This window comes from Nerophis ophidion, linkage group LG01 (genome assembly GCF_033978795.1).
Source record: "Nerophis ophidion isolate RoL-2023_Sa linkage group LG01, RoL_Noph_v1.0, whole genome shotgun sequence".
Taxonomy (NCBI): Eukaryota; Metazoa; Chordata; class Actinopteri; order Syngnathiformes; family Syngnathidae; genus Nerophis; species Nerophis ophidion.
The window spans coordinates 40,328,709-40,347,344 of NC_084611.1; the positions used below are offsets into that span (position 1 = coordinate 40,328,709).

The following is an 18,636-nucleotide window of genomic DNA, read 5'->3' on the forward strand; positions in this document are numbered from 1 at the left end:
GGCTTTTTTTAAACCATGTGTAGTCATGTGTTTTACGAAATTGCATTGTCCCCTTTGAAATAAACTAATCGAATAATAATAATTATAATAATAATAATGTTTCGCCTCTCATCCAAGTAGATTTCAACAGTTCATGCTCATAGACTAAGATTAGTCAGATCTACTCTTGCGGCTGGTGCTCCAAAAACCAAGAAGGTGTGCCTGCATGGGCAAGGATGGTTTTGCCCCATTGTAGTTAAAAAAACAACAAATGTGTTGATGCAAGCGAGCAATCCCACTGTCAATCAATGTTTCTAACAGCTGTTATTTGTTAGAAGCTAAATTAGGAGTCTTTTAGGAATGGTTGAAAAGACAGTGTTGTATATGGTAGACTGGGGGTGTCGCAGACCTCCTCCTTTGTACAGGGATGTTTTTTCAGCCTTCTCTCACTCTTCTTTTGTACAATCCGTCCTCCCTGTTCAGAATCTGTACATTTTTGTTCTCAAAAGTAGTGCTGTTTCTCCCTGAGGTGCAGGTAGAAAGCTGAATCTTGGCCTGAAGAGATTGCTCGTCAATGCTGTGCCATACGTCGGCTTAGTGGTTGTTTTGTTTTCCTAATATATGAATCAGTGCATTCTTCATTACACCGGAGAGCATGCTGTTAAAGGCCTACTGAAATGAGATTTTCTTATTTAAACGGGGAAAGCAGGTCCATTCTATGTGTCATACTTCATCATTTCGCGATATTGCCATATTTTTGCTGAAAGGATTTAGTAGAGAACATCGACGATAAAGTTTGCAACTTTTGTTCGCTAATAAAAAAGATTTGCCTGTACCGGAAGTAGCAGACGATGTGCGCGTGACATCACTGGTTGTAGAGCTCCTCACATCTGAACATTGTTTACAATCATGGCCACCAGCAGCTAGAGCAATTCGGACCGAGAAAGTGACAATTTCCCCATTAATTTGAGCGAGGATGAAAGATTCACGGATGAGGAAAGTGAGAGTGAAGGACTAGAAAAAAAAAGAAAAAAAAGAAAAAGAAAATAAGGCGAGGGCAGTGGGAGCGATTCAGATGTTATTAGACACATTTACTAGGATAATTTTGGAAAATCCCTTATCTGCTTATTGTGTTACCAGTGTTTTAGGGAGATTATATGGTACCTGAAAGTCGGACGGGTTTGGCCACGGGTGTGGTGACCGCCAGTGTCTCTGAGGGAAGCCACACAGCTGCAGGAGGACGCAAGCTCCACTCATGTCAACGGTAAGAGACGATTTATTACCACAATTTTCTAGCCAAAACCTGCCGGTTGACATGTGGTCGGGAACCATGTTCGCTTGACCGCTCTGTTCCATAATAAAGCTTCACCTTCGGGAATGTAAGCAATGAAACACCGGCTGTGTTTGTGTTGCTAAAGGCAGCTGCAATACACCGCTTCCCACCTACGTCTTTCTTTTTTGACGTCTCCACTATTAATTGAACAAATTGCAAAAGATTCAGCAACACAGATGTCCAGAATAATGTGAAATTATGCGATCAGAGCAGACTACTTATAGCTTGGATCGGGCTGGAAAAAAATGTCCGCTACAACTAGTGACATCAAACGCACGCGTCATCAACGGGGATACTTCGCGCAAAATTTAATGGCCTACTGAAACCCACTACTACCGACGACGCAGTCTGATAGTTTATATATCAATGATGACATCTTAACAATGCAACACATGCCAATATGGCCTTTTTAGTTTACTAAACTGCAATTTTAAATTTCACGCGAGTTTCTTGTTGAAAACGTTGCGGAATGATGACGCGTACGTGTGACGTCACAGACTGTAAGGAAATATTAGCCCAGCACCACACACAGCTAAAAGTTGTTTGCTTTAATCGCATAATTACACAGTATTTTGCACAACTGTGTTGCTGAATCTTTTTCAATTTGTTCATTTAATAATGGAGACTATAAAGAACAATGCTGTTGGTGGAAAGCGGTGGATTGCAGCTGTCTTTAGCACCGAGACAAAGCCTGTGTTTCTTTGTTTGTTGTGAAGCGGAGCGGTCAAGCGAACATTTTTTCTCTACGTCAACCAGCATGTTTTTGGATGGGAAAATTGTGATATATATCTTGCCGGAGACGTCAACGGATTATTCGTCGTCCTGCAGCAGCTGTCATGTCAAAAAAGACAGCTGTGAGCTTGGCTCCTCGGCTTCTCTCTGAGACACTGCGTGTTCACCGCAGCCATCCGACCTCGAGGTATGTCTTTACAATCTTTAAAATCTCACTAAAACACTATTAAAACAATAAGCAGATAAGGGATCTTCCAGAATTATCCTAGTAAATGTGTCTAAAAACATCTGAATCGCTCACAATGCAATCGCCTTTTTTTAAAAAACTTTATTTACTGTTTTTTTCTAGTCCGTCACTATCAATATCCTCAGCCACAAATCTTTCATCCTCGCTCAAATTAATGGGGGAATTGTCGTTTTCTCGGTCCGAGTAGCTCTTTTTGTTGGATGCTCCCATTATAAACAATGTGATGATGTGAGGAGCCCTCACACAGGTGACGTCATCGTCTGTGACTTCCGGTACAGGCGGGGCTTTTTTATTAGCGACCAAAAGTTGCAAGCTTTATCGTCGATGTTCTCTTCTAAATCCTTTTAGCAAAAATATGGCAATATCTCATAATGATCAAGTATGACACATAGAATGGACCTGCTATCCCGGTTTGAATAAAAAAATGTCATTTCAGTAGGCCTTTAATAATAAGCACTGGGAATAGGTTATTATTCCCCGCTGTGTGTCTGCATATGCACCATTAACGTGGATTTATGAGAGTAACTTTTCCCACATACTGAGCAACTGAAAGTGGTTTCCCCTGTGTGTGTTCTCATGTGTGTCGCCATATTTGCCTTCTGAAAAAATCTTTTGCCGCAAACCGAACAACTGAAGGGTTTTTCCCCAGTGTGGGTCCGTCCGTGTACGACCAAAGACACCTTCTGAGCGAAGCTGTCACCGCAGACCGAGCAAGTGAAAGGTTTCTCCCCCGTGTGTATTCTAATATGCGACACCATGTTTGACTTTTGAGAAAATTCCTTGGCGCAAAAGGAACAAATGAAAGGTTTTTCCCCCGTGTGCGTTCTGGTATGCGAGATCAGAGTGATCTTCTGAGCAAAGCTGTCGCCGCACACCGAGCATGTGAAAGGTTTTTCGCCCGTGTGCGTTTTCATGTGGGACACCATGTTTGCCTTTTGAAAGAATGTTTTACCGCAAACGGAGCAAGCAAAGGGTGTTTCTCCCGTGTGTGCGTTTGTGTGTGCTACCAAAGCCACCTTTTGAGCAAAACCTTCCCCACACGCTGAGCAAGTGAAAGGTTTTTCGCCCGTGTGTATCCGCACATGTGTTACCATATTTGCCTTGTGAGAGAACTTTTTACCGCAAATCGAGCAGCTAAAAGGTTTCTCTCCTGTGTGCGTCCTCATGTGTGATTCCATGTTCACTTTTTGAGCAAATCTTTTCTCACAAACTGAACAACCGAATGGTTTTTCACTGTGTGTCCGAGTGTGTGCGTTCAAGTTACTCTTATAGGAAAAGCTTTTACCGCAAATTGAGCAAGTGTAAGGTTTTTCACCTGTGTGCGTCGTCGTGTGTGCAATCAAAGCCACCTTCTGAATGAATCCTTCACCGCAAATCGAGCACCGAAAAGGTTTTTCTCCCGTGTGCGTTCGCATGTGTAGAGTCAAATTACACTTGTACGAATAACTTTCACTGCACACTGAGCAGGTGAAACGTTTTTTACCCGTGTCCTTATTCGAGGATTCGGGGTGTTTGTTATCAGTGTGAGTCCTCACATCACCTTCACAGTCTGTATTACTGCTTAAAGTGTCTTCAACCCCATCTTCAGCCTCATTATCTGATAGTGGAGGTAAAAAGTTGTGCGCTTGTGGTTTGTCTTCATCATCTTCCGTCTTCACGGAGACAACTGTCAGATCAGCGTTCTCCGGCCCTCGAAGACACTCTGCATCCCGAGTTATCCAGTGTTCCTCCTCTTCCTCTTTGAGGTGGGGTGGTTGTGCATCCACCTGTTTCAAAGTGGAACCCTTTCCCTGTGACTGAAGGGGACGTTCTTCTTGATGACCAATCAGCTGCTGGACGTCTGCGGGACGCAAGCAACACAGACACACTTAAACTCAGAAGTCCCTCACAAAGAATTGTACGCATTGGGTACTTAGTCTTTGTTTAAAAAAAAAGTTACATGATAATGCAAAATAACTTTGGGGCCCTAAAAAGTTGCAATAGAGTATCTGCCCTGAGATTGGTAGATTGTGAGTTCGAACCCCGCCCGAGTCATACCAAAGACTATAAAAATGGGAGCCATTACCTCCCTGCTTGACAGTCAGCATCAAGGGTTGGAATTGAGGGTGATATCATCAAAAATCATTCCCGGGCGTGGCCACCGCTGCTGCCCACTGCTGCTGCCCACTGCTGCTGCCCACTGCTGCCCTCACCTTCCAGGGGGTGATCAAGGGTGATGGGTCAAATGCAGAGAATGATTTCGCCACACCTAGTGTGTGTGTGACAATCATTGGTACTTTTAACTTTTTATTACCAGCACTTGGATACAAAAAGGGGGCTCCTCCCTTTCCACGTATTATCGTCTTTGCCAATAAGAGAATTCAATAAAGGTAAATGTCAAGTCATTCATTATTCATATGTACTTTTGTATATTATAAATGTAAATGAACATGTAATTTTGGCGGTCCTTGAATGCATCGTGGTTTGTTTACATGTACAACTTTCTCCAACTTTCCAGGACGTGTTTTATGCCACTTCTTTTGCTGTCTCATTTTGTCCACCAAACTTTTAACATTGTGCGTGAATGCACAAAGGTGAGTTTTGTTGGTGTTACTGTCATGTGTTGAGTGCTAATCAGACATATTTGGTCCCTGCATGACTGTAAGCTAATCAATGCTAACATGCTATTTAGGCTAGCTATATGTACACGTTGCATTGTTATGCCTCATTTGTAGCTATATTTAAGCTCATTTAGTTTCCTTTAAGTCCTCCTAATTCAATTTATATACACTATCTGTATGTAATATGGCTTTTAATTTTTTGCGGCTCCAGACAGATTTGTTTTTGTACATTTGGTCCAATATGGCTCTTTCAACATTTTGGGTTGCCAACCCCTGGCCTAACATAACCAGAAGTCATGATCATAAATAAAGATAAAAGTATTTTTTTTAATTTACTTTCCCTAAATATCCAAACATTTTCCTATTCTCTTCATGTCGTTTTATGCTCCTTCCAGTGCTGTTGTTTTTAGGATAGAGTTTTTATCCAATTAGAATTCAGCTACCTTATGTTGCCATGTTGTATGAAATCTGCCCGGGGCCTTCAGAATCAACAATCCGGGCATTTGTGCACTGTAAGTGAACGGGCACATACAGTTGATAGATAATTGCGATAGCCAATCAGATCAGTAAGGCCTTCTAGCTGGCCTCACGTTGCACCTGACGTTTACCCGTCCTGTGATTGGATACTCATTGGTTTGAGCCGCGGCGGTGCAATGCAGCTTAACAAAGCCAATTCGGGTCCGTTAGCAGATGAATTTGAGAACACATACAGTTGATAGACAGTTGCGATAGCCAATCACAACACAGGTTGTTGACAGTAGCCTATCTAGGTAGCCACTTGTCATTCCAAAGTGAGTATCCAATCACAAGTTGCAATTTGATGCCAAGAGGCTTGTCCACGCCATTGTCTCCTCCAGACTTCTTGTCGGAATCCCCAACGAGAACATCCAGAAGCTGCAATACATACAGAGTAGTGCTGCTAGAATCCTGATGAGAGTGCGGAAATATGACCATATCACACCAATTCTCAAATCCCTTCACTGGCTTCCTGTTCCACTCAGGATTGAATACAAAGTCTCCCTATAAACTCACCAGTGCCTCCATGGAAATGCCCCTCTCTACCTCAAAGAACTACTCACTCCCAAATCCCCCACACGACACCTCCGCTCCGGACAAACTAACCTCCTCCAACCTCCGAGGACAAAGCTACAAACAATGGGAGACCGGGCTTTCTGCTCCAACGCTCCCAGTCTGTGGAACGCTTGCCCTGACCAGCTGAGGGCACCACAGACTGTGGAGGCTTTAAAAAAAAGGCTTAAAAACCCTTCTTTTAAAAAAGCCTTTTTTTTAGATGTATGCATACTAGTTCTAGCTATCAGGCTGTTATAGTTTTTATTTGTATTATCTTTTTAGTTTTAATTATTTTTTAATACACTGTAGCACTTTGAGGTTGTTTACCCAATGTAAAGTGCTTTTTACAAATAAAATCTATTTTTATTATTATTATTTTTATCTACTAAATTAGGAAGTGTTGCGCCGTAGCCTTACCGGGCTGGCAGAGAAATCACCGATACTCACTTTTTTAACCCACAAAGATGGAGAACAAAACGTCGATTAGGTGGCAGATATATATTTGCAAGACCATTATCAAGAATGATATTTAAAGAGAAACTATATCTTGTGACACGATGTCGGCCAACCCCGGAAGCTAGCTGAGCTGTCCCGGCGATGAACCGACTTGAATCAACCGACTACGAGCGGTACCACTGGCTTATACGGTGTCGAATGGGCGCTACAAATTGTGAGTTTAAATATTTTATTTCTTTATTTTTTCACATTTAATATGCCTTTTCACGCTCAAATAGATCAGGGGGTGTCAAAGTCAAGGCCCACGGGCCAGATCCGACCTGCCAAATAATTATCTATGGCCCCCAGGATGATATTTGATTAGTATTAGAACCCAAGGACATTTTTGGGGTCCCATTTCTTTTGTAAGCGTTTTGAAAACAAATGATAAATGTATGCATTATCCTGTTATATCTCTGCATTGTGTTTTGGAAAAAGGTTTTTATATCCATCCATCCATTTTCTACCGCTTATTCCCTTTCGGGGTCGCGGGGGGCGCTGGCGCCTATCTCAGCTACAATCGGGCGGAAGGCAGGGTACACCCTGGACAAGTCGCCACCTCATCGCAGGGCCAACACAGATAGACAGACAACATTCACACTCACATTCACACACTAGGGACCATTTAGTGTTGCCAATCAACCTATCCCCAGGTGCATGTCTTTGGAAGTGGGAGGAAGCCGGAGTACCCAGAGGGAACCCACGCATTCACGGGGAGAACATGCAAACTCCACACAAACGTTACTTAATTCATTAAAAAAATAACACAAAAGAAAACTGCATATGTACATTTGTTCAGTTATAATTCATTCCTATTCATGGATCTAAACTTTATCGCTGACTGTATTTTTTCCCCCATATTTTTATTGTAATATTTTCAGAATGTGTTTATTCTATTTTTGGCCGAAGTACGACACAGAAAACAATCTGAAGTTGTCTTTATTTTTTTGTTTTAATGCCATGATTTCAATAGTCCGGCTCGCGTATGCACAGATTTTCCTCTGTGCGGCCCCTAAACTAAAATGAGTTTGACATAGGGCTAGGTGATGTATGGAATATACACGATATATCGCGGGTTTGTCTCTGTGCAATATAGAAAATGACTATATCGTGATATTCGGTATACGTTCTCACAGTTGCTTTTGGCTGCGGGCATTGCACTACAGGCATTTCTCACTCTTTCTTGTCTCTCCTTCTCACTGAGAAATAAACAAGCGCACCTTCCTACATACGTCACATACTGTCGCACGGGCAACGTCATACGCCCTCGCCGAGCAGAACGGTAGCAGCGTGGGTAAAGTTAGCTGTGGCGCTAACGGTGTGGTGCTAACGGTATTAAGAGAGAAAGAAGGTGCCAATCTGGTAAGAAATTAAGGAATAATTAATTCCCAAGAAAAACAGCACGGAGGCCATCGTCTGGCGGTGGTTTGGCTTCGAGCGGAAATATGTTGAACAGACAACCGTAATATGACAAGTATGTGGCAAAAGCGTTTCTACAAAAAGTAGCATTACTGCTAATTTGTAGCATTACTTGAAATGTAACCCGCTAGAGAATAATGAGTGTTTGAAACTTAGCATGTCAACATCTCTGTTCGGTGCCACACCAACAAAATGCCCAAGCAACCATTTCCAGATCAACACCATATGAATCAAATAGTCAACAACAAAAGGAGGAACCGTAAGAACCTACCACACAGTGAAGGACATACACTATTTGATTTTCTATTATGCAGCTCATTTTTATTTCACAGTTATTGAAATATCTTCTGTGACATCATGCACAAAAGTGCACTTTATTTGTTTTAAACTACTATAGTGGCGTTCTGTACAAAAAGTGCACTTTAATTTAGTGTTGTTTTGATATGTCATCTAAGTGACATCATGCACAAAAGTGCACCAATAGCTTGTTTTAAAATGTCTCTGACAATCTTGCACTTTCTGTTTTGGAAATGACATGAATGTTTGTGCCACTGCTTAATAACTGTTTAATAAATACACTTTTGGTCAATTGACTTACTTGTGATTTCCCTCTCTGCATGAAAGTTTAAAAGTACCATATATTAATGCAGTATGAAGACGAATGTTTTAATGTAGACACATGGAATCATCATACTGCTGTGATTATATGCATCAAGTGTTCATTCAAGGCTAAGGCAAAATATCGAGATATATATCGTGCATCGTGACATGGCTTAAAAATATCGTGATATTAATAAAAGGCCATATCGCCCAGCCCTAGTTTGACACACCTGCTTTAAAGAGGCCCTGTGATAATTTTGCCAAATAATAAAGCATGTACAATCGCAAGAGTTCGACTCTAGAACAGACTATTACTATTCATCTGTATGGAGAAATTAGTATAAAAAAATCGGAAGTGAACAAGCGTCCGGGGGATTCGACCTCGAAGGTTCTATTCTTAATAATACAAGTAATGTCATACATGTACCGGATAGGGATCTTGTCAACTAACCTTTGCTGGGTAGCTCAGCTTCAGTCTTGAAAACAGGGTCCAATTGTCGTCGTTGTCGCTCATTCTCCTCCTTTGTTCGAGAAAGTTCCTCCTGGTACGACGCAATTGTTCTTTCAAACATGTCGAATATTTCATTGGCGGCTACCATCAAACGCTCCCTTACAAACTCTTGAAAAGACATATTGCGTCGGTCAAGCAGGCGCTCTACTCCGCGTCCCCTGGCTAACTTCCGCCCGTTTCTTCTTCTACGACGGAAGGTTTCGTTTCCGGCACCAGCGACGTCACATTGACGCCATCTTGGGGCGGTATTGAAGACGCACACAAAAAATCAAAACTAGAAAAAATAAATTACATTCAGGTGGTCATTCTTCTTTAGTTGCTTTATTGAGTTTAAAACCCCATTGGCGCTGTTTTGTACTGTTTCTGTACGTAAATGTTGAATATTAGAAATATAGGATTTGAAAATAAAAAAGGGGGAAAAAATTAAAATATTGAAGACGCAAACAGGGACAAATAAGACATAATTGATCTGCGTTGGCCCTGCGATGAGGTGGGGAGTTATCCAGGGTGTACGCCGCCTTCCGTCCGAGTGCAGCTGAGATAGGCTCCAGCACCCCACGCGACCCCAAAAGGGACAAGTATAAAATGGATGGATGGAACTTCAGGTTTTTATTTATTTATTTATTCAACTTCAGGTCGATCTGTCAATATAAAGTAATTGTGTTTTTTTATGTTTATTGTCTTTTTTGTTGTTGTCAAAACCCTGTTTGTTTTTTGACCCCGAAAGGGATAAGCCAGGGGTGTCCAAACTTTTTCTACTGAGGGCCGCACACGGAAAAATTAAAGCATGCGGGGGCCATTTTGATATTTTTCATTTTCAAACCATAACAAAATATATGAATTTCAAAATGTATTTTACCTTTAGGGGTCCCCGAAACCATAAAGGGTCTCAGTTAATAAACTGTTAAAAATAAATCAAGGTTTTATTATTATTTTTTATTTAACGCTTACAGTAAATCTCAATATCAACTTAAAAAAAAAAAAAGTCTTTGGGCTTTTCTGTCGAAAACATCTTTGTTTTTTTAAGAGTAAAACTGAAATATGGAGTATTTAGTAATTAGAGTCCTAAAAGATCAATAATGCAGGACACCATTGATTTGAATTATTTATCATTTTTGAGTAATCACAGTGAAAAGATAAATAAAATACCACTAAATATATTTGGGATCCAAAGGGTGCCCCACTAAGAAAGTGATACATTTTTATTATTATTTTACTTTCAACACTTATGTTACGAGATGAACTTCAGATATATCTGTCAATTTGACGTTTAAACTATTATTTTGTTTGTTTTATGCTCTTTTGTCAAAGAAAACTTTGTTTTTATATGGCAACTGCACAATATGTGCAATATTGACCACATAAAACATTTTAATGTGACATTTTTGAACTAATTGGAGCTGTGAAAATAATTCATTATTATATGGATTTTTTGTCATTATTTTTTTTTTAGCAATGGCAAAAAAATAAAAAATAAATAGATGATTGATTGAAACTTGTAATTAGTACAGTACATATTCCGTACAATTGACCACTAAATGGTAACACCCGAATTAGTTTTTCAACTTGTTTAAGTCGGGTTTCAGGTTAATCAATTCATGGTAAAGATGTTTTTTACATGGTAAAATAAAGAAAAAACATCCTGCATGGCAGCTTTGTGTCAACATTGCAACTTTTTCTCATTAGATTTCACCTCATTCAAATATTTTTGATGTTCTTTTTTATTTTTGCAATAGCATTTCCAGAATGTGTGGCGGGCCGGTAAACAAATAGCTGCGAATGACTGCAAATGGCACTTTGGACACTCCTGGGATAAGCGGTAGGAAATGGATGGGTGGATGAATGATTCCAATATATACCAGATGAGGCAATTCTTGAAGGAGTTGCGTGTGAATGCTCCAATGCTGAAGTTGAACTGAAATCCTGGATTTTTTTTTTTTTTTTAAGAATTGTTGAAATAGAGCACACAATTCCCAAACAGGCTGAATATTCTGATGTTGGAACAGTTTGAGTCAGATGAAAATTATGGGAATTGTGGAACTTTGAAGAATGTCCCATTGATTTCAATGGGAATTTCCCCCAAATTTGGGAATTTCGGGAATGTTTGTAAAACTGGTAAAAAACAACAACTTGAATGGTCTGAACGAGTTGAAATGGTTGGTGTTGAAATTTTTCAAATCGGTCTATTGAAGCACTAACATGTTGAATTGAGAAATGGTATTAAGGAATTCCTGGAGGTGGAGAGAACAGTGGAAGTTAGCAGAACCATCTAGGCTGAACCTCTACATCCATGACCCACAGACGTCTCTGGCCAGGAACGGGCCGGAAGCAGTGGAAAACCCTCAAAACACCGGCCACCGAATGGCGAACAAGGTCTGATTGACCTGGACGATGACACGTTGACCTGGCTCACCTCAACAGAGCTACAAGTCTTAAGACACACGACAGAAGAAGAAGAAGGAATTCCTGGAAAACCGGGAATTTTTCCAGTTCAAAAACCACTTTGTTTTCTGTCCTAATTAAGAGGAATGTTTTGACGGTGGAACGGTTAAAGTTGGTTGAAAAATGTGGGAGGAGTAGTCGCCAGCAAAAAGGGTGGAAATAGGGCTTTGGAAAAGCAGGGATTCTGGAAAATCCTGGAATTTTTTTTAACTTTGAAAAAGGGAAGTTTGAATTTACAGAATGGTTAAATGTGTTGAAGGTATTATCTTTGACCCAACTCTCTCGTTTGAGTCACACATTAAGAGTGTTCACTGCTCCCCTCACCTCCCAGGGGGTGATCAAAGTGATGGGTCAAATGCAGAGAATAATCCACAAATCCGGTAGCCATGGATAAAGTGCTGGCTGTCCCGAGTCGGGACCTGGGGGTGGACCGCTCTCCTGCGCATCAGTTGGGGACATCTCTGCGCTGCTAACCCGTCTCCGCTCGGGATGGTCTCCTGCTGGCCCCACTATGGACTGGACTCTCACTATTATGTTGGATCCACTATGGACAGGACTTTCACAATAATATGTTAGACCCACTCGACAGCCATTGCATCTGGGGGGGAAGGGGCTCCTCTCCAAAGTTTCTAATAGTCATTCACATTGACGTCCCACTGGGTTGTGAGTTTTTCCTTGCCCTTTCATTGGCTCTGAACCGAGGATGTCGTTGTGGCTTATGCAGCCCTTTGAGACACTTGTGATTTAGGTCTATATTAATAAACATTGATTGATTGATTAATTGATTGATTTGCAATAGTTTGAACATGTTGAAAAAATGTGGAAATGGGGAAAGTTTGAAAAATGGTCAATTCCATTTGAATGGGAAAAATGTCCTGTAAAACCTGGAATTCGGGGAAGAATTCCACAAGGTAAAGCACGCGATTCCCGAATAGGCTGACAGTTTGAAGTTGGATTAGTTTGAATCGGGTAAAAAAAATGAGGAAGGTAGAGCACACTTAAAACTGGAGAAGGAGGATAAAAAAAATAGATTAATTTTAGTGTTGCTTTGGAGCATTCACACAAATATATGCAAGCCTATTTTTTGTGTTACTCATGCAAAATATTACATGCATAAATATAAATGGTAAAGGAAAGAAATTACTGTTTAAATAGACAATACAAACGCTATTAAATCTACAAAAGTTCTAACAAAATTATTTAAACACTGTAGCCCTCACTTGTTTTTTTCTTGTTCATCGTAATTGCCTTTTTTTTTATAAATAATTCTTAATTATACCTTGTATCTTTTCTGTGCTATTGACTGTTTATTATCATCGATAAAAGAAGAACAAACCGCAGCCACCATGTCCCATCACTGCCATTTTACAGCGGTAATGAAGGCAGCTCTAAGGGGCGGCATAGCTCGGTTGGTAGAGTGGCCGTGCCAGCAACTTGAGGGTTCCAGGTTCGATTCCCGTTTCCGCCATACAAGTCACTACCGTTGTATCCTTGGGCGAGACACTTTACCCACCTGCTCCCAGTGCCACCCACACTGCTTTAAATGTAACTTAGATATTGGGTTTCACTATGTAAAGCGCTTTGAGTCACTAGAGAAAAGCACTATATAAATATAATTCACTTCAATTCAGCTCTTGACAAAAGTAAGAAGAGCTGCAAAGAGGTCACAATATTTTACTGCAAAGAATGCGAGAACCGCAAACATTCTAATGTGACTTATGACGGTAAACCTACAGGAGTGGTGGTAAAACAATGACAATAAATGGATTGGCGGAATTCAACATGTGCCAACATAAAATGTGCAAAAAAAGATAATCGAATACAGAACTTCATCGATATGTGCGCTCAGTGGTGGTTCTCGCTATAGACTACGTGGGCAATGGATCCGGCTTGCATTCTCTAGGGGGCGTCGCAAGGATGAGGGGGAAAAAAAGTGGATATTTATTTATGCTGAGCGTTTTGACCATGTGGACGTGTGTCAAATGGGCGCTCTCTACAAGCAGGTTACCGACCACCCCATACTAACGGAATGTGGGCCTACCTTTTACGCCGATGCAGCTTTTTCATATTTAAACATCTTTCACATTTTAAGGACATCCATTAAATGATATCCAGTGGTATTTGGAAAGTTCTGGTCAAAAGTGGTAGCATCAGAAAGAGCGAAACATTAATATGGATTTAATCCTTTACACGTAGCACAAATTGCGCAACCAAAGGGTTTCTTCCAGCGTGTGTCCGCATGTGATTATTCAGACTGCGCTTGTAAGAATAGCTTTCGTCGCAAATCGTGCAAGCGAAAGGGTTTTCCCCGGTGTGCGTCCTAATGTGTGACACCATGTTCACCTTGTGCGAGAACCGCTTGCTGCAAACTGAGCAGCTGTAGGGTCGCTCCCCTGTGTGCTTCCGCATGTGGGACTTAAAGTTGCTGAGGTAGGAAAAGCTCTCACCGCAGATGGAGCACGCGAAGAGCTTTTCCCCCGTGTGCGTTACGGTGTGCGCCGTCAGAGAAGCCTTGTGAGCAAACGTGTCGCCGCAAACCGAGCAGAGGAAAGGTTTTTCTCCTGTGTGCGTTCTGGTGTGTGACAGCATGTTGGCCTTGTGGAAAAATCCTTTACCGCAAAACGAACAACTGAAAGTTTTTTCTTCAGTGTGTGTTCTCCTGTGCTTGATCATATTGCCCTTTAGAGAAAATTTGTCTCCACAAACTGAACAACCAAAGGGTTTTTCGCCTGTGTGTGTTCTCATGAGTCGATTCAAAGCACTATTGTAAGAAAAGACTTTAGCACAACTTTCTTTACCCGTCTCCTTTTTAGAGAGTTTGTTGTTGGCGCCGCTCCTCATATGCCCTTCATGGTCCGTATCGCTGCCTAAAGGTTCTTGGGCGTCGCCCCTGTCTTCATCCTCAGGTGTTGTGCTGCCACTATCTGATTGCGGAGCGAAGAGGCGGTCTGCTTGCGATTCGTCTTCAGTCTTCACAGAGACAATAGTCAGATCGGCCTCGTCCGGCCCAAGAATACGCTCTCCCTCCAGAGAGAGCCAAAGTTCCCCCTCTTCCTCTTTAATGTGGGGTGGCTCTGTATCCTCCTGCGTCTGAGAGGGACATTTTCCTTGACGTCCAATCCGCTGCTGGTCGTCTGCTAGGAAACACTCAGAATTATTGTGGAATTTGTATTAACAAAAGCAAAGGTTGATTATGTACACATTTATCTATTGATTCATTTTCTGGCTAAACAGGCAAACTCGTGTTGTGATTAGGGCTGGCCGATATATCGAATATACTCGATATATCGCTGGTTTGTCTCTGTGCGATATAGAAAATGACTACATTGTGATATTCATGTATATGTTCACACAGTTGCTTTTAGCTGTGGGCATTACACTACATGCTCTACTCACTCTTTCTTGTCTCTCTTTCTCACAGAGGCGTAAAATAAGCGCACCTTCTTACATACTTCACATACTGTCACGCGTGCAACGTCACACGCCCTCGCGGAGCAGAGAGGTAGCAGCGTGGGTAACATTAGCTGTGGTGCTAGTAGAGCATATACATATAGATAATAAGAGAATGCCTGAAATGATTTATATATATATATATATATATATATATATATATATATATATATATATATATATATACATATATATATAAATAAATAAATATATATATATATATATATATATATATATATATATATATATATATATATACATATATATATATACATATATATATATATATATATACACACATATACCCCGTTTCCATATGAGTTGGGAAATGTAAATATAAACGGAATACAATGATTTGCTAACCATTTTCAACCCATATTCAGTTGAATATGCTACAAAGACAACATATTCGATGTTCAAACTCATAAACATTTTTTTTGTGCAAATAATCATTAACTTTAGAATTTGATGCCAGCAACATGTGACAAAGAAGTTCGGAAAGGTGGCAATAAATACTGATAAAGTTGAGGAATGCTCATCAAACACTTATATGGAACATCCCACAGGTGTGCAGGCTAATTGGGAACAGGGGGTTGCCATGATTGGGTATAAAAGCAGCTTCCGTGAAATGCTCTGTCTTTCACAAACAAGGATTGGGAAACGGTCACCACTTTGTGAACAAATGCGTGAGCAAATTGTCAAACAGTTTTAGAACAACATTTCTCATCGGACTATTGCAAGAAATTTAGGAATTTCACCATCTACGGTCCGTAATACCATCAAAAGGTTCAGAGAATCTGGAGAAATCACTGCACGTAAGCGATGATATATCGGACGTTCGTTCCCTCAGGCGGTACTGCATCAAAAAACGACATCAGTGTGTAAAGGATATCACCACATGGGCTCAGGAACATTTCAGAAAACCACTGTCAGTAACTACAGTTTTTCGCTACATCTATGTAAGTGCAAGTCAAAACTACTATGCAAAGCCTAAGCCATTTATCAACGACACCCAGAAACGCCGCCGGCTTCGCTGGGCCCGAGCTCATCTGAGATGGACTGATGCAAAGTGGAAAAGTATTCTGTGGTCTGATGAGTCCACATTTCAAATTGTTTTTGGAAACTGTGGACGTCGTGCCCCCCAGACCAAAGAGGAAAATAACCATCAGGACTGTTCTAGGTGCAAAGTTCAAAAGCCAGCATCTGTGATGGTATGGGGGTGCATTAGTGCCCAAAGCATGGGTAACTTACACATCTGTGAAGGCACCATTAAGGCTGAAAGATACATACAGGTTTTGGAGCTACATATGTTGCCTTCCAAGCAACTTTATCATGGACGCCATTGCTTATTTCAGCAAGACAATGCCAAGTCACTTGTTACAACAGTGTGGCTTCATAGTAAAAGAGTGCGGGTACTAGACTGGCTTGCCTGTAGTCCAGACCTGTCTCCCATTGAAAATGGGTGGCGTGTTATGAAGCCTAAAATACCACAACGGACACCCCGACCCCGGACTGTTGAACAACTTAAGCTGTATATAAAACAAGAATGGGAAATAATTTCACTTGAAAAGCTTCAAAAATGTGTCTCCTTAGTTCCCAAAGGTTTATTGAGGGATGTTAAAAGAAAAGGTGATGAAACACAGTGGTGAACATGCCCTTTCCCAACTACTTTGGCACGTGTTGCAGCCATGAAATTCAAAGTTAATTATTTTTTGCAAAAAAAAAATTAAAAATAGCGTTTATGAGTTTGAACATCAAATATATTGTCTTTGTAGTGCATTCAATTGAATATGGCTTGAAAAGGATTTGCAAGTCATTGTATTGCATTTATGTTTACATCTAACACAATTTCCCAAAATATGGAAACTGGGTTTGTGTGTATATATATATATATATATATATATATATATATATATATATATATATATATATATATATATATATATATATATATTATTGAGTCTACACTGTGTAACATCCATCCATCCATTTCCTACCGCTTATTCCCTTTTGGGGTCGGGGGATCGCTGGTGCCTATCTCAGTTACAATCGGGGGGAAGGCGGTGTACACCCTGGACAAGTCGATACCTCATCGCAGGGCCAACACAGATAGACAGACAACATTCACACTCACATTCACATTCACACACTAGGGCCAATTTAGTGTTGCAATGTTGATGTTTTTAGTCGACCTACTCTTCTCCCATGATGCAACGCGCCCCTCTCGCTTCCTTTCCGCACGAATGTTAGTGAATTATTTATGACTTATGTACACAGGTATAATTGACGTGTGTATGTAATATATGTTTCTACGTAACAATAACTTAACTATATTTGCCTTGTAAATATGAAAACATACCTCGTCGCTTATTGTCGGCTTCCAGTCGTCGACGTCGTATAGCGTTCTCTTCTCCCCCTCGACAAACTTGTTCGTCGTACGACGCCATTTTCCCGTCAAACGCGTTAAATATGTTGTCCGCGGCTGCTGCCATTTGTTCCCTCGGGAGCACTTTGAACAAACTATTGACATTATTCCGTCCTTCCGCTATTATCCTGCATTTTGCCGGCTGTCCTTTTGCGGAAGCGACGCGATTGTGCCCTTTTTTCCGTCTTCTTCGGCTTGTTGTGGTTGTGTTTCTAGGTTAGAATGACTGTGGCGTTTTGCTACCCCCTCTGTCCATTTTACATATTGCAACTCTATCAAATCCCATTGTATTAATTTCTTATTTTCTGTGGCCCTTTTACAATTTAGTTCAGTTCAGTTCAGTTCAGTTCAGTTCAGTTTCAGTTTATTTCGAACATGAATACAAGGCAATGTAATGCATCACATATTTTTAGTTGTTTCGTTATAGCACGTCCGAAAAGGAGTAGGTAGAAGCAGAGCTAATTTAAAGGCCTACTAAAATGAGATTTTCTTATTTGAACGGGGATAGCAGGTCTATTTTATGTGTCATACTTGATCATTTCGTGATATTGCCATATTTTTGCTGAAAGGATTTAGTCGAGAACATCGACAATAAAGTTCGCAACTTTTGGTCGCTAATAAAAAAACCTTGCGTGTACCGGAAGTAGCAGACGATGTGCGCGTGACGTCACGGGCTGTGGATCTCCTCACATTGTTTACAATCATTGCCACCAGCAGGGAGAGCGATTCGGACCGAAAAAGCGACGATTTCTCCATTAATTTGAGTGAGGAGGAAAGATTCGTTGATGAGGAAAATTAGAGTGAAGGACTAGAAAAAAAAAAGGCGAGGGCAGTGGGAGCGATTCAGATGTTATTAGACACATTTACTAGGATAATTTTGGAAAATCCCTTAACTGCTTATTGTGTTACTAGGGTTTTAGTGAGATTATATGGTACCTGAAAGTTGGAGGGGTGTGGCCACGGATGTGGTGACCGCCAGTGTCTCTGAGGGAAGCCACGTTTCTCAACGAGGCAAAGCGAAGGCAGCCGTTGGGGCCAGGCTGAGCTTTTTTCCCCCCTCCTACACGGTGGAAGCATCCCACGTTCGGGGGAGGCCGGTCGGAAGAGGCAAGAGAGTCCACAGCTGCCTCTTTGACAGGTGCACGAGGAACGACGCAAGCTATCCGCTCATGTCTACGGTAAGAGCCGACTTATTACCACAATTTTTTCACCGAAACCTGCCGTTTGATATGTGGTAGGGAACCATGTTCGCTTGACAGCTCTGTTTTATAGTAGAGCTTCACCGTCATCTTTAGGGAATGTAAACAAAGAAACACCGGCTGTGTTTGTGTT

The 18,636-nt window shown here is 41.0% G+C and overlaps 1 protein-coding gene across 3 annotated transcripts in view; it reads right to left on the bottom strand.

The window, feature by feature from the left end:
• Window positions 1–17,531, bottom strand: part of LOC133554304 (gastrula zinc finger protein XlCGF57.1-like) — a 17,764-nt gene extending 233 nt beyond the window's left edge. The window contains exons 1-3 of one of the 3 annotated variants that reach the window (XM_061902888.1): window positions 17,239–17,531; window positions 14,228–14,563; window positions 1–4,131 (exon numbers count right to left, since the gene is read on the bottom strand). The exon at window positions 1–4,131 is cut by the window's left edge and continues 233 nt beyond it. In XM_061902888.1, the coding sequence (XP_061758872.1) occupies window positions 2,762–4,131; window positions 14,228–14,563; window positions 17,239–17,371 (1,839 nt within the window). In that variant the 5' untranslated portion in view covers window positions 17,372–17,531 and the 3' untranslated portion in view covers window positions 1–2,761. Of the gene's footprint in view, window positions 4,132–8,927; window positions 14,567–17,238 lie in introns of those variants that run through there. The other 2 variants (XM_061902879.1, XM_061902897.1) reach the window with 2 other exon arrangements.
• Window positions 17,532–18,636: the final 1,105 nt, after the last annotated feature.